Source organism: Anabrus simplex, chromosome 3 (genome assembly GCF_040414725.1).
Source record: "Anabrus simplex isolate iqAnaSimp1 chromosome 3, ASM4041472v1, whole genome shotgun sequence".
NCBI lineage: Eukaryota > Metazoa > Arthropoda > Insecta > Orthoptera > Tettigoniidae > Anabrus > Anabrus simplex.
This window is the reverse complement of record NC_090267.1, coordinates 356,374,314-356,387,018: the sequence shown is the minus strand read 5'-3', so window position 1 is coordinate 356,387,018 and position 12,705 is coordinate 356,374,314. Positions and strand designations below refer to the sequence as shown.

General features: G+C 41.5%; 1 protein-coding gene across 1 annotated transcript in view; it reads right to left on the bottom strand.

The window, feature by feature from the left end:
• The window catches only part of LOC136866370 (nucleosome assembly protein 1-like 1), a 74,488-nt gene that overhangs the window by 31,890 nt on the left and 29,893 nt on the right, over positions 1-12,705 (bottom strand). The window contains exon 4 of the mRNA XM_067143254.1: positions 9,297-9,445. Coding sequence (XP_066999355.1) covers positions 9,297-9,445 — 149 coding nt within the window. The remainder of the gene's footprint in view (positions 1-9,296; positions 9,446-12,705) is intronic.

Sequence of the window (12,705 nt, the reverse complement as noted above, 5' to 3'; positions counted from 1 at the left end):
TTCTTAAATGTTACCAAGTTGGCCACAGTAGGCTGCCTACGATAGTGTTTATGAGCAATAACAAAGTTTTATTATAATTCACCTGTTCAATACATTATAATGTCACATATAAAATATCTTCATTAATTAAAAAGTTATTCGTGTTTATGAGCGAGACGGCATACTTTGATAGCTGCTGCAATTTCCTCATTCCACGAAGGAAGAGTTTTCGGCGAGGAGTCCCCGAGAAGGACGGAATGGACTCCTCAGCAGCAGCAAGAGTAACTTGTGTTATGTAAGTTATTTCGCCATCTACGGTCTACCTGGTCACACTGTTAAGGACAGATAGTGATGTGAACTTTGACCAATCAGCATGTTTAAGAATCCACGGGGGAGCCTCGACAGATTTCTGTTACAAAAGTTTAAGAATAATGGGAAAACGGTCACTGTCACAGAGATCATCGTGTGTATTCCACCGAAACAGCGGAACCAACATTCGGCTGCATTGACTTGCGTCTATGCAAGAGTATGTGCCGTAACGTACACTGAAATGAGTTGGTTTACCTGTGTTCAAAATACATAAATCCAGCTCTGTTACTAATGTTTCCAACTCCCTTCCCCTGGGTCAAGGCGCTTCAGAGCCCCATATGGGGTGATGGGCATTAAAATCGCACAGTAAGAGGAAGGGAGGTGGAAGCAGATCAGTAAGTTCACAGACATTTAAGTTAAGAGACTGGCCTGGTTGAAAATAAACATTACACACTGTTGCTATGAAAGGCCCCACACCGCAACTGCTTCCAGTGGGATTCTTAAAGGAACCTCTTTGCTAAGTATCAGAACGAAGAAAAACACCCATGCCACTAGGCGCCCGGTGAGCATAATATCGTTCTGTGGGGTAGTCTGAAATTTCTCAAGACCGTATGATAACCTGGTCTGAGGTTATCACCTGAATACAGACTTTAGCCTCTAGCGACACCTTGTATCATATATGATACACTGGGAATTTATTTTCTCTGGCGCTTCGTATGCATGTTGGGAAGGTTGCACCCATTGTATCACATTCGTTACACTCTACACTATTCAACCGTCGCTTGTTTTTCATTGCTTGCTGTCCCAGTAGATGGCAGGGGAGATTGTAATCAGGTGGAGATTGAACCAAAACAACGATGCTAAGTAATAAACACGGTAAGATACATTATTACGTTCTTTATAACATAAGATTCTTTGCTAATTGTGCTCCAAGTCTGGAGATCATATCTTATTATAGTAACGAATTTTTCAATAAAAATTCAATGTGTAACACCAAGATATATCTTATGTATCATATATGATACATTGGGTTCCTATCACTACTTTTCAAGCAGTTTTCTCGTGGGTTGTCTGTGATTTAGTATTTAGATTTTAACGCTTGGAATCATGTTTCTGGCTTTAATGCGATAGAACGGTGAGGTGAATTCATAGCAAATATGCAAGCCCATACAGACATATTAAAAATAAAAATATATTGATATTTTAAGGTTACGCTACACATGATCCTCCGATTTCTTTTGTTAGGGCTGGATGATGAGATTTTCGAGATGTTGGATGGCATAGATCAAAACAATTCAGATATTGAAATTGAAGATGATATTGAGGCTGATATTCAAGCTCCAGCAGTTAGTACTGGCGTTGTGGAAGAAGGAGCTTCTGATGATGATGGTGATGATGCTAACGATGGAACAGCTACCAATGGTGACGTTTCTGCCATAAGGGATCCTACTCAGCGATGGTGCCACAAAACAGAGTGAGTAATTTTGTCAACTGGTCCATTTAACAAATAATCATCCCAGATAAAAGCCAAATTCCACAGATTCTCTCATGGTGTGTTGTAGTTCAAACAGTAAAAAGTATCTTGTTACTAATTTTATGGTTCGGTGTTTTTGTTTTCAGCTTTCTGGGGCCACCTCATCATGCCGCAGGTACTGATTCAACACTTGATTTTGAGGTTAAGAAGCCACATCAATATTTTGAGAACTACCTTCAAGATGACTTTTTTGAAGAAATGTCTGAATTCACCAACAGAAGATACGTGCTGCAGACAGGAAAATCCTTGGTGGTAACTGGACATGACATGAAGATTTATTGGGGAACCAGCATTGTTGCATCTTTATTAGGTTTTCCAAAATTAAGGATGTCCTGGGAACAAAAGACCAGATACCCACTCACTGCAGACAATATCAGTAGGAATAAGTTCTATACAATTAGAAGCAATATCAAAGTTATTGACGATCAGGCTACCAGTGAGGAAGTTAAGAGTGCCGATAGATTTTGGAAAGGGCAACCGATGTTGACACGAATAAGAAATACTTGTTTGCAACATCCTCGTCCTGAGAAGGTGTCTGTAGACGAACAAATGATACCGTTCCATGGCCAAGTGAAGATGAAACAGTATGTGAAAGGAAAACCCCAACCTGTTGGGTTAAAAAGCTTTGTTATGACAAGTACCAGTGGCCTTCACTTAGATTTTACCTTGTACGAAGGAGGTGGAAGGGAAATTGTGTCCGAAAAGGTTCCTCTCCCAGAGAAAATGGACATTGGAGGAAGAGTTGTACCGTAGAGTCTCGATTATCCGACCTAAACGGGACCTGGAGTACGTCGGATCACCGAAAATGTCGGATAATAAAGAATTGAAAATTAACTAAAACAAACAGGAAGGCTATACCGTATAACTATGTTTCACGGTACTCTATTTATTGACTTATCAATTCAATTGTACAGTAGATGCAGTATTGAACGAAAACATTCTAAATGTCTTACGAAAAGAAACTTGTCAATAATGTCTGCTTGCCTGCTGATTCACGTTTTCTTGCTGCGAGATCCCGCCATCGATGATAATCCTTCACTGTGAGTCATCATTTTTTCCTTTTGTTCTGCAATGCCTCCTTCTTCTTCTTCATTACTGCCATTTTAGTTAGCTTCACAAAACCAATAATATCAGGGTCAGTTAGTTCAAACACTTACGCACATCTTCAGTCGTAGCGTCCTCACAGCCAGGATGCAATTCAGTAAGGGAACAACGTTTTCCATGTCTTCCTGTACCACCTCTTCTCGATGTTCAACTTCACTCAACAATATGTTCCAAGACTTTCTAATGTTGTTTTAACTTCTTCCCAAGACTGCACTATCCAGTATGCCACGTCTCATGTCTTTTATTTTAACTTTTCCATCATGTAGTTGCCATTGTCCATTTTCTCTATGAAGGATGAAAGGGGTTTCCACCGATATTTCCTCTTCAGTGTTTCCAGCACATCTTGGTCCATTGGCGGCATAATGACGTCACGTTAGGAGGGAGAAACATGACTTTGATGTCACCATTTCTAAGTTGCTCTTCATTTCGGTGTGATGGAGCGTTGTCTAGTAGAAGAAGCGCTGTTCTAGGGAGATTGTTCGAAGCTAGAAATGTTTCAACATCTGGAACAAACTGTGAAAAGAAAAGTCTTAAGTCAGCAGACATCCAGGCAGTCTTCTGATTCGTGTAATGGACTGGAAGAGCATTAACAGAAATGTTTTTAAAAGCCCTAGGCTTCTTTGCTTTACCAGTCATAAGTAATTTTGCTTTTAAGTTCCCAGTAACATTACTACAGGCAAGAACAGTAACTCTTTCCTTACTATGCTTGTAGCCATGTGCAGACGTCTTGGCTTGGGCTGCGAGAGTTTTGATGGCAGCATCTTGAAATTCAGCCCGGTCTCATCACAATTAAAAATCTGATCACCGGTTAATCCTTCAGCAAGAATTATTTCTTGAAGTACCTTTCAAATTTCACAACCTCATTGGATTTACCTGATTTTTCTCCATAGATATGAAGCTGCCCAATGCCGTACCGTTTTTCCACTGATCAAACCACCCAGCACTGGCAGTAAAATTAGGGTTCCCTTCATTTAACTCCTTCCGGAAATACACCGCCATTTCTTGCAGAATGGGGCCAGATATTGACAGGCCCTTTTACCGGTTTTGAGTGAACCAAAGAAATAGTGCTTCACTTGCTTTTTCGTACACCCATTCTTCATTGTTTTTCTACTTTTCAGTACTCTGGTAGAGCACCACTTTTCAATTTCTTCCCTCTTATGTCCCCAGTCTCCCACTGCAACTCGTCCAACACCATAATCTGAAGCCACTTTTTGAAAAGTTTCCCCCTGTCGTGTCTCTTTAACCCACTAAACTTATCTTCCACAGAAACAATTACTTTCTTCCGTTTCTCTCGCCATACAGACGATATGAAAACTATAACATCCGCGCCCAACTACACTAAACAATTCTACCAATGACTGCCAGTGCTTGTCCCATAGTCGCACCCTCTACACCGGGTGTCCCAGAATTGCTTCCACCTAAAGTTCAAATTAAGCCTACCGGTGTCGGAAAACACGGAATGTCGGATAAGCGAAGGTCGGTTGAGCGAAATTCTACTGTACTTAAATTCTCAGACTCTCTTCCTTCTGGTTCAACCATTTTTAAGGACATATTTTTCATCTGTGACTCTCTCTGATGCATTGTTTATCCACAGGTCCATTTTAGCTTGTGGTACAAACATGGTAAACAGGATTCCAAAATCTGACACTGAAACGAGGTGGTGATATGAAGCGCGAAGGGAGAGGTACAAGTGACCAAGTTGTAAGAGCAGATGAAAAGATGGTTATAGTAAAATGGTATGATAACCACCCCATCCATTTAATTTCAACAGACTACGGTGTTGCTCCCATTGAAGACTGCAGGCGTTGGTCAAAGAAAGATGGTCAGTACGTACATATTCCTCAACCATTCCCAGTCAAAATGTACAACAACAACAACATGGGAGGTGTTGATATCTTTGACAGAATCCTCAGCAGGACTAAACAGGACTAATAAATGGACAATTAGAACAATCCACAATTTTTTCGATTTTGTGTTGGCATATGTCTCAAGTATTATTACAATATTATAAGTCCACCTGTTCAATACAATACAATTTGCGTTGGCAGCCGCTTGGATCGAATATCGAATGGCTGCTATGCAAAATAAGTGGCTAAGGAAAGACATTCTAACCTATTTCTCATTCAAGCTATGTATTGCAGAGCATCTCATACTCTCATGTCACTAGGAAAAGTGTAGAAAGTGGAAGTGAAGACGAAGATGAAGTAGAAGAACAAGGAAAACTAAACCCAACCCAGCCACTTCCACCATTGGCAAAAAGATCAAGAAATGCCATGCATTTACCAGAAACGATGACTCAACAGAAGTCAAGATCAAGGTGTAGAGCTCCCGGATGTTCTGTACTAACATGTCAGATGCATAGACTGTAACGTGTTCCTGTGTTTCACTTCTCAAAGGAACTGCTTCCATGATTTCCATACCACATGAAGGAATTGTTTGTTGGATGGCTATGGAAAAGCAACCCTAAAATTCATTATTTCATTGTCTGATAGTTCTAACAAGTAAAAGGCTACAAAAGAGCTTATTTTAACCTGTATTATCACGTAAATACACTTTCTTACAATAAATGTTTGTTCTTGATACAGACCCACTGTATCATATATGATACATCCCCTCCTGCCACTATGGAAACCCTAAAAAAATTTTAAAAAATGAAAGTACCATATTCAAGCCTAAAAGAATAAAATTAATTCAGGGAATCATATTTCATGAAACAAATTTGACATTGGGTCTCTAGAGGATATTCGCCGCAAACTCGCTATTGAACTGATGCAGCTCTGCAAGATGCCTGTCATAACTGTTACAGTGCCATAGTGTGGACTAAAAGAGAGTGTGTTAGGTTATGTGCGACAAGGTGCTCTTAAACCTAAATACTATTAATATCAACATCCGTAGATGTAGACGACAGCTCGACGATCCTCCCATCATCGACAGACAGCAGGACTGATGCGCAGAACTTCAACGCTTTCCAGAGTAAGGAAGTACCCCTACAAGGAGAGCGGGCAGGTTTTGGAGCAGGCGTACCTGCTGACGCAGACTCATACTCTCCACATGGTGGGCACCCGTTCGCAGGAGAAGTGCAGGTGCACTCAGTAAGGGCGTTCCTCTTCTCCGCCTTTTCGTGTTTAGACGAGCTGGCAGATAATTTCCCAACCCTGGTTGATGATGCCGCCTCCGCCGGCTTTGGTCGAACTCTTAGGGGAAGGGAGAATTGGTCTTCCCCTCTGCAGTGTCGGCTTATGACTGCCAACCGGCACAATTTCTTGTTGGTCGAAGGTTGGGTGATCCCCCCTTTAGAGCTTTTATTCTTTGAGACATTGCTCTCAGGAGCAACGGCCGCCTTGGGCACGACGATCTTCACGGGTAACTATGTCGTGAATGACGCACCTGAGACTGAGCTATATGCTGTAGTCTAGTGTACTGGCAGGTTTATTCGTGGAATTAAACTTACGGCGCACTTCCTGGTAGGAAAGACCGTCCGGGTTCTTGATTTCCTGGATCATCTCACTCAGATATGTCAAACAGTTCCGATCTTGAAGAGAATGAAGACCAGAGCAGTTAGTGGACCTGTACAGAGTTGTGCACTCCTTCGCGCCGTGAGCTCCTTCCGCATGTACCACAAACAGACGGATTTGAACGAGATACCATGTCTCCGAATCTCTGGCATTGATAGCATCGCACAGGAGGTGGGATGTACGGCCTTACCTTGTTACCTTGACTGTCTGGTAACACCAACAACTTGAAAGAGAGAATGAAGACACCAGTGACGTCTTCACCGTGCTGCGCCGGACGTGTGTAACACCATGGTTCTTCATGTCTTCCATCAACTCTTCTTCAGTGTTCAAAATAAGGTGGCGGTGGAAGATGACTCCACGAACCAGATTAAAGGATTTGTGCTGCTAAACTTTGATGGGGATTTCGCCAAAATGGTCACACTTAAGAATATGATCAGCTGTCCAGGTCTTCAAAAGCAGACTACCAATGCGCATTTTCTTCAGATCCTCAACTTCACCGTAGACGCCTTCAATGTGCCTACTAAAAAGGACTGATTTTACCAGCTAAACATCGTGCCCATCGGCTCTGGTAGTAACCAGACACCTAGGGAAACGAACCCATTCTTTCACGCTGCGCATGTTCCCAGGGGGTTGAACCCCTCAAGGAATCAAAAGTTAAAGACTTCGGTTGGGGACCACCTAGGGCAGGTCAAAGACATTTCGAAACCATGCCCAAAATCATCCTCCCCAAATGCCATCTCCTCCGATCAGGGGTCTCTATAGCCGAACCATGCAGCCAAAGCAATACCCACCTGGTCGTAGCCAATACTGCCTGGGGTCCAATGTTAGACGATGCCTAATATGGAATGACTGAGGCAATGTCCGGCTCCATGGGTAAATGGTTAGAGTGCTGGCCTTTGGTCACTGGGGTCCCAGGTTCAATTCCCGGCAGGGTCGGGAATTTTAACCATTACTGGGTAATTTCGCTGGCACTGGAGCTGGGTGTATGTGTCGTCTTGATCATCATTTCATCCTCATCATGACCCGTAGGTTGCGTACGGGAGTCAAATGGAAAGACCTGCACCTGGTGAGCCGAACATGTCCTCTCACACTCCCGGCACTAAGAGCCATACGCCAGTTCATTTTATTGAGGCAATGAGCACTAGGACTCCCTTCCTACAATCAGCCGCAATAGCAAATACCCCATAGCATGTACAGAGCAGAGAAAAAATAAAGAACAACATGTCCTGGCATTCGGCTGTGCGGGAACCTGTGATGTCTGGCGGATGCTACTGCACGGGTACACGACGCTCACATCCGCCGATCCCTGGATGGTAAAAAGCGGGCTTTCGGAAGAGGCTTATCTCCGAGCAGCACGAAGGTCAAGAATTTGGAATTGATCTACAACTAACCCTCGAAAAACAATAAAAAATAAAGAGGGAACCATGGCCACATATCCCTTTTTTTCGCCTTCTACGACAGGCAGGGATTACCTGTGAATGTATTCAGCTCCTCCCATCCACAGAGGTTCAACACATATCAAGCCACAATCCATGTCCGCATCTAGGTCACCCCTTTTAGTCGCCTCTTACGACAGGCAGGGGACACCGCGTGTGTATTCTACATGTGCGTCCGCCACCCACAAGGGATATTACCCTTTTAGTTGCCTCCTAGGACAGGCAGGGGATACTGTGGGTGTACTCTTCGTCTGCGTCACCCACCCACCGGAGGCCGGAACATAGAATGAGATATAGGAAATTATACTCTCACACTGGTTCATCCTAACATTCAAGCCATACAATCCATGCCATGAAGGCAAGTGATAGAAATGGAGATTTCACTCACTAAACAAAACATAGCAAGGCAGTCCTGATAACGGGATGCTATTGGCAGGAGGCTTCCCTCAGACACTACCACCATAGTCATAACTCATAACAGTTGGGACTAGAGTGCAAGCTTCGGTGGAGAAATTATACTTAAGTCAGTCTATTGAGTGGTTTATTCTCAAAACCAACATACCATGTACTGTACAACTTGGCAGTCTGGGAGAAGATTTATTCAGCAAAGTATTAATGAAAATAGGAAAACATACATTGCAGGGCACTGGGGATATTCCTATTCTCTCTTACGTTGTTGCAATGACACTCATGGGCCTGGTCGTAGAGGAAATTACATTTTGGAACTAAACTGATAAGATTTTCCGCGTCCATTATTAGTCAGGTGAACAAAAACAATTTCACAACTCTATGCAGGAAATAGCCGACTTGCCAGCTGATACACATGCTGCCAAACAGCCGGCCAAAAGATCCCGATCGTCTACGAAGTTGAACGAATGTTGATAACCAACTGCGTATTGGTGGGAGGCACACAGAGGCGTTGCAATACCATGTGTTGGCATAAAATTGAAAGTTATTTTTACGACGTTGTGGAAAACACCTGATATCAAAGAATGCACTGCATTGGTTAAGCGGAAGTTCAATACTGAGTGTTCTAAGAGTTTTTATAGACCATGGTTGTTTGATTTGGTCATCATGCCATGATTACTCAAAGAGTTTTAGGTTAGTTATAATGCCATTTTACCTTGAATTTTTTCTCTCGAAACGGCCTGTCATGGCGTAAATGGCGGGAAGCATAAAATGTCGCAAATGTAAATTTGAGGATTTTAATACATTGTGAGCGTAGGAAATCTCAGGGAACCAACAAAAAATGTTGTAAAAGACAGTAAAAACATAAAAGCCGGGAACGTACAAGCGGGGTAATACAGTACTTGAAAATTAATTTGAAATATTAAAAAAAATGAAGATTCCCACTAAACTACTGATCTACCACAGAACTTCTACAACAAAAATAATTACTTATTCTAAAATTCAACATACTCAGATTCTTCTTTCTTCACAGTCTCCACTTCTTCAATTTTGACCTTATTCTTCATTTCATCACACAATTCTTCATCCTTGTCATCATCCAAATCCCACTGGCACTCAACATCTGTAGGTTCATACTGTCCAGATATTATTTCTGAACGCTGAAAGCAGATAATTGATACATTCCTTAAAATAGGAGGAATGGAAAAAGAGAAAACACCAACCAGTTTACATGAGATTATTCAGAAATAGTGATTCAGAAAAAAACATCCTAAAGAAGTAGTTTCTTAATGCTAACTCAATCCAAGCAACAACTGTATCAGTCATTTAAGAAAGGGCACATGTCCAAATTGTTGATATTAGTTAAATTGCAGATGAACATTCTTCTCATCCTGGTGCACCTTTCTACAAACTGAACTACACTTAACTAACTAGTAACATGCTGATATTTGAGGTTGACGTGTGTGTGTGATTTGGAAGTAATTTAAGAAAGGGCATATGTCAATGTAGTGCCTTTTCTTGAATGACTTCTTTGCTTATAGGAAGGAACAGCCACCTGCTCTTTGGTCAAACAGCTGAGTACACCTTCACTTATGTACCAACTTCGATTGCCAAGAGTATAGCATCAGTTAATGCAGTTTATATGAGTGTTATGGTGGCTGTAAAACACATAAGAAAGGTGTAAGAACTTTACCGCATGTGACCGAAATTTTGTAAGAGGGGAGGTCTGTCGGATGAATCTTGAGGAAGAGGAGTGTCTACAACTATAAAATTGTTTCCAGCCAGCCAGATCCAGGAACTGTACAAACGAAACAGTTAATCAAAGGTCTTATTGAACACACCTTCCATCTGAAACTAGACAGCAACGTTCAGCTTCCTAACAAACTAGCCAACGAATAACCAATTCTTGTTGACGGGAACAGAGATGAATAACCTAAATCTTCTAGAAGAGTACACTCCGGGGGAGTACAAAAAAATTCTTCAATGAAACACCTGCGTGGTCAACTGACTGTGAGACTATTTTAAATGACTGGCATAATTCAAATTATTTTAGAACACAGTGTGTCCATATTATGTGAGTAAACAATGTGCTTTGCTGCAAAAATTATTTTAATCCAGCTCTCGTAACAGAAAGGGCACAATCATAGCCATTTTTTTAATCTGCAGGTTTCCATAAAATCCTTCATTTTTACTCCATAGTTCATCAAGTAACCCAGCCACAACCATCAACACTAACGGTCAAAAGCCATACATTTATCGTAAATAGTAAGACTGGCTTTTAAATCAGTTTTTGGCTCCTCCTGAAAAGTTACATGAGACATGGATGATAACTAGCTCAGAAAGAAAGAGAAGATTCTGAAACGTGGTGTAACTGAAGAATGCTGAAGCTGAGATGGGAAGATTGAATCACGAATGAAGAGATACTGAATCGAATTGACAAGATAATGATTTGGAAAAATTTGACCAGAAGAGATAGAATGATAGGACACATCTTAGAACCCTCAGGACTTGTTCAGTTAGTTTTTGAAGGAAGTGTTGGCAGTAAGAACATCATGGGCAGACCAAGGCATGAACATGAAACAGGTTAATAGCAGACATAGGATGGAGTTGTTACAGGATAGGGTAGCATGTGTTATTACAGAAGAATGCTGAAGGCAAGATGAGTAATTGACTCACAAATGAAGAGATACCTAATCAAATTGGTGAGAGGAGAATGATTTGGCAAAAATTTGACCACAAGAGAAGAGAATGACAGGACATTCTAAAATACTCAGGACTTGTTCAGTTAGTTTTCAAGGGAAATGTGGGCAGTAAGAACAGTAGGGGTAGACCAAGGCATGAATAAAACAGATGAAATGTAGGATGTAGTAGTTACATAGAAATGAGATTAGCACAGAACAGGGTGGGATGGAAAGCTACAGCAAACCAGTCTATGGACTGATGACCCAAACATGATGAAGGACCAACGATGAGGTTTTTTTTTTTTTGCTAGGGGCTTTATGTCGCACCAACACAGATAGGTCTTATGGCAACGGTGGGATGGGAAAGGCCTGGGAGTTGGAAGGAAGCGGCTGTGGCCTTAAGGTACAGCCCCAGCATTTGCCTGGTGTGAAAATGGGAAACTACAGAAAACCATCTTCAGGGCTGCCAACAGTGGGATTCAAACCCACTATCTCCCAGATACGATGAGGTTCTAGTAGCATTAAAGACAAAATGGAAGTTGCAATCGATGAGTGGGATGATTTCAGACAACTATTACAGACCAGATCAGGGCAAGAATAGAAACAGTAAATTATCATCATGTTCAGAAAAGGCAATGGTTACATAGAGAATATCCTGAAGATTTTAATGAAAATTGTAAATATAATAGAAGACGCCAAGTTCCAATATTCAGAAAGTACAGAGGCAAATGAAAAGTTTTTACAGCCAAAATATTACTGTAATTGAGTAAAAGATGCAAAACTCAATCAATCAAAATCAAGTTTTTAATACTAAATAGTTGGCCTAGTACGATATTACTCAGAATCCAAGACGATGTTTATTTCTCAGAATTTTGTTACCACTGTATCCATGCTGCTTCCCTTCACCCCACCCCTATCAAGCACACAGTTTCTCCAAATTTCAGGTGAAAAATCAAGGGTCGTGTTGCCCCTCAAGCGCACAAAAGTACCGTCCACGCCCACGTCTTTACATCGCTAGTCGCAGCAATCGATTGTACAGTGTCTATGTGTAACGTCACTGATTCTCGTAAAATAGTGAAGACAGAATGACATTCTACTAGCCTCTACAAAAATGGAATCACAACATTAGGCCTACTCTCTTGAGCTAATTGCAAGGTCGACCATAATGTACTTCCCGAGCCCCAGCTGTGCAGGAAATTTCATTCAAATTGGAATAACACAGAGGCGACCATTAGAATTCTTAGAAAAGCCAAGGTTACTCAGTGACAGTTATACCGCGTCTACCAGACCTGACTTAGTAAAAGTAACCATTTTATAGACAGCAGAAACATTTTCATGATGGATCATCGTATTGTAGGGACATGTGGAACAGGGTCTGCCAGCAAATTTTCAACAGGTTCTCATCGATATTATACCATCTTTAAGTTAATGGTTACTAAACATACATACATAAAAAATAATTGTGCAGCCACAAGAAAATATGGCATAACTAAAGCGAATATCCAGCGTCAGCGTGAAGCCAAAGATAGCTTTAAAAATGCGTACTGTAAAAGATGCAAAACTCTCAGTGGCCCACAACAAGGACGCTTTACAGACGTCACAGGAGAAATTGTGAGGCATGTGCACGAAAAACGCAAGGTCAGAATGAACATAACATGAGATGAGAATGCGGTCTCGCAAATAGGAATTCCCTGAACTTTCAAAGGCTCTATCAGATACCTACAATGAAAACGATCAAT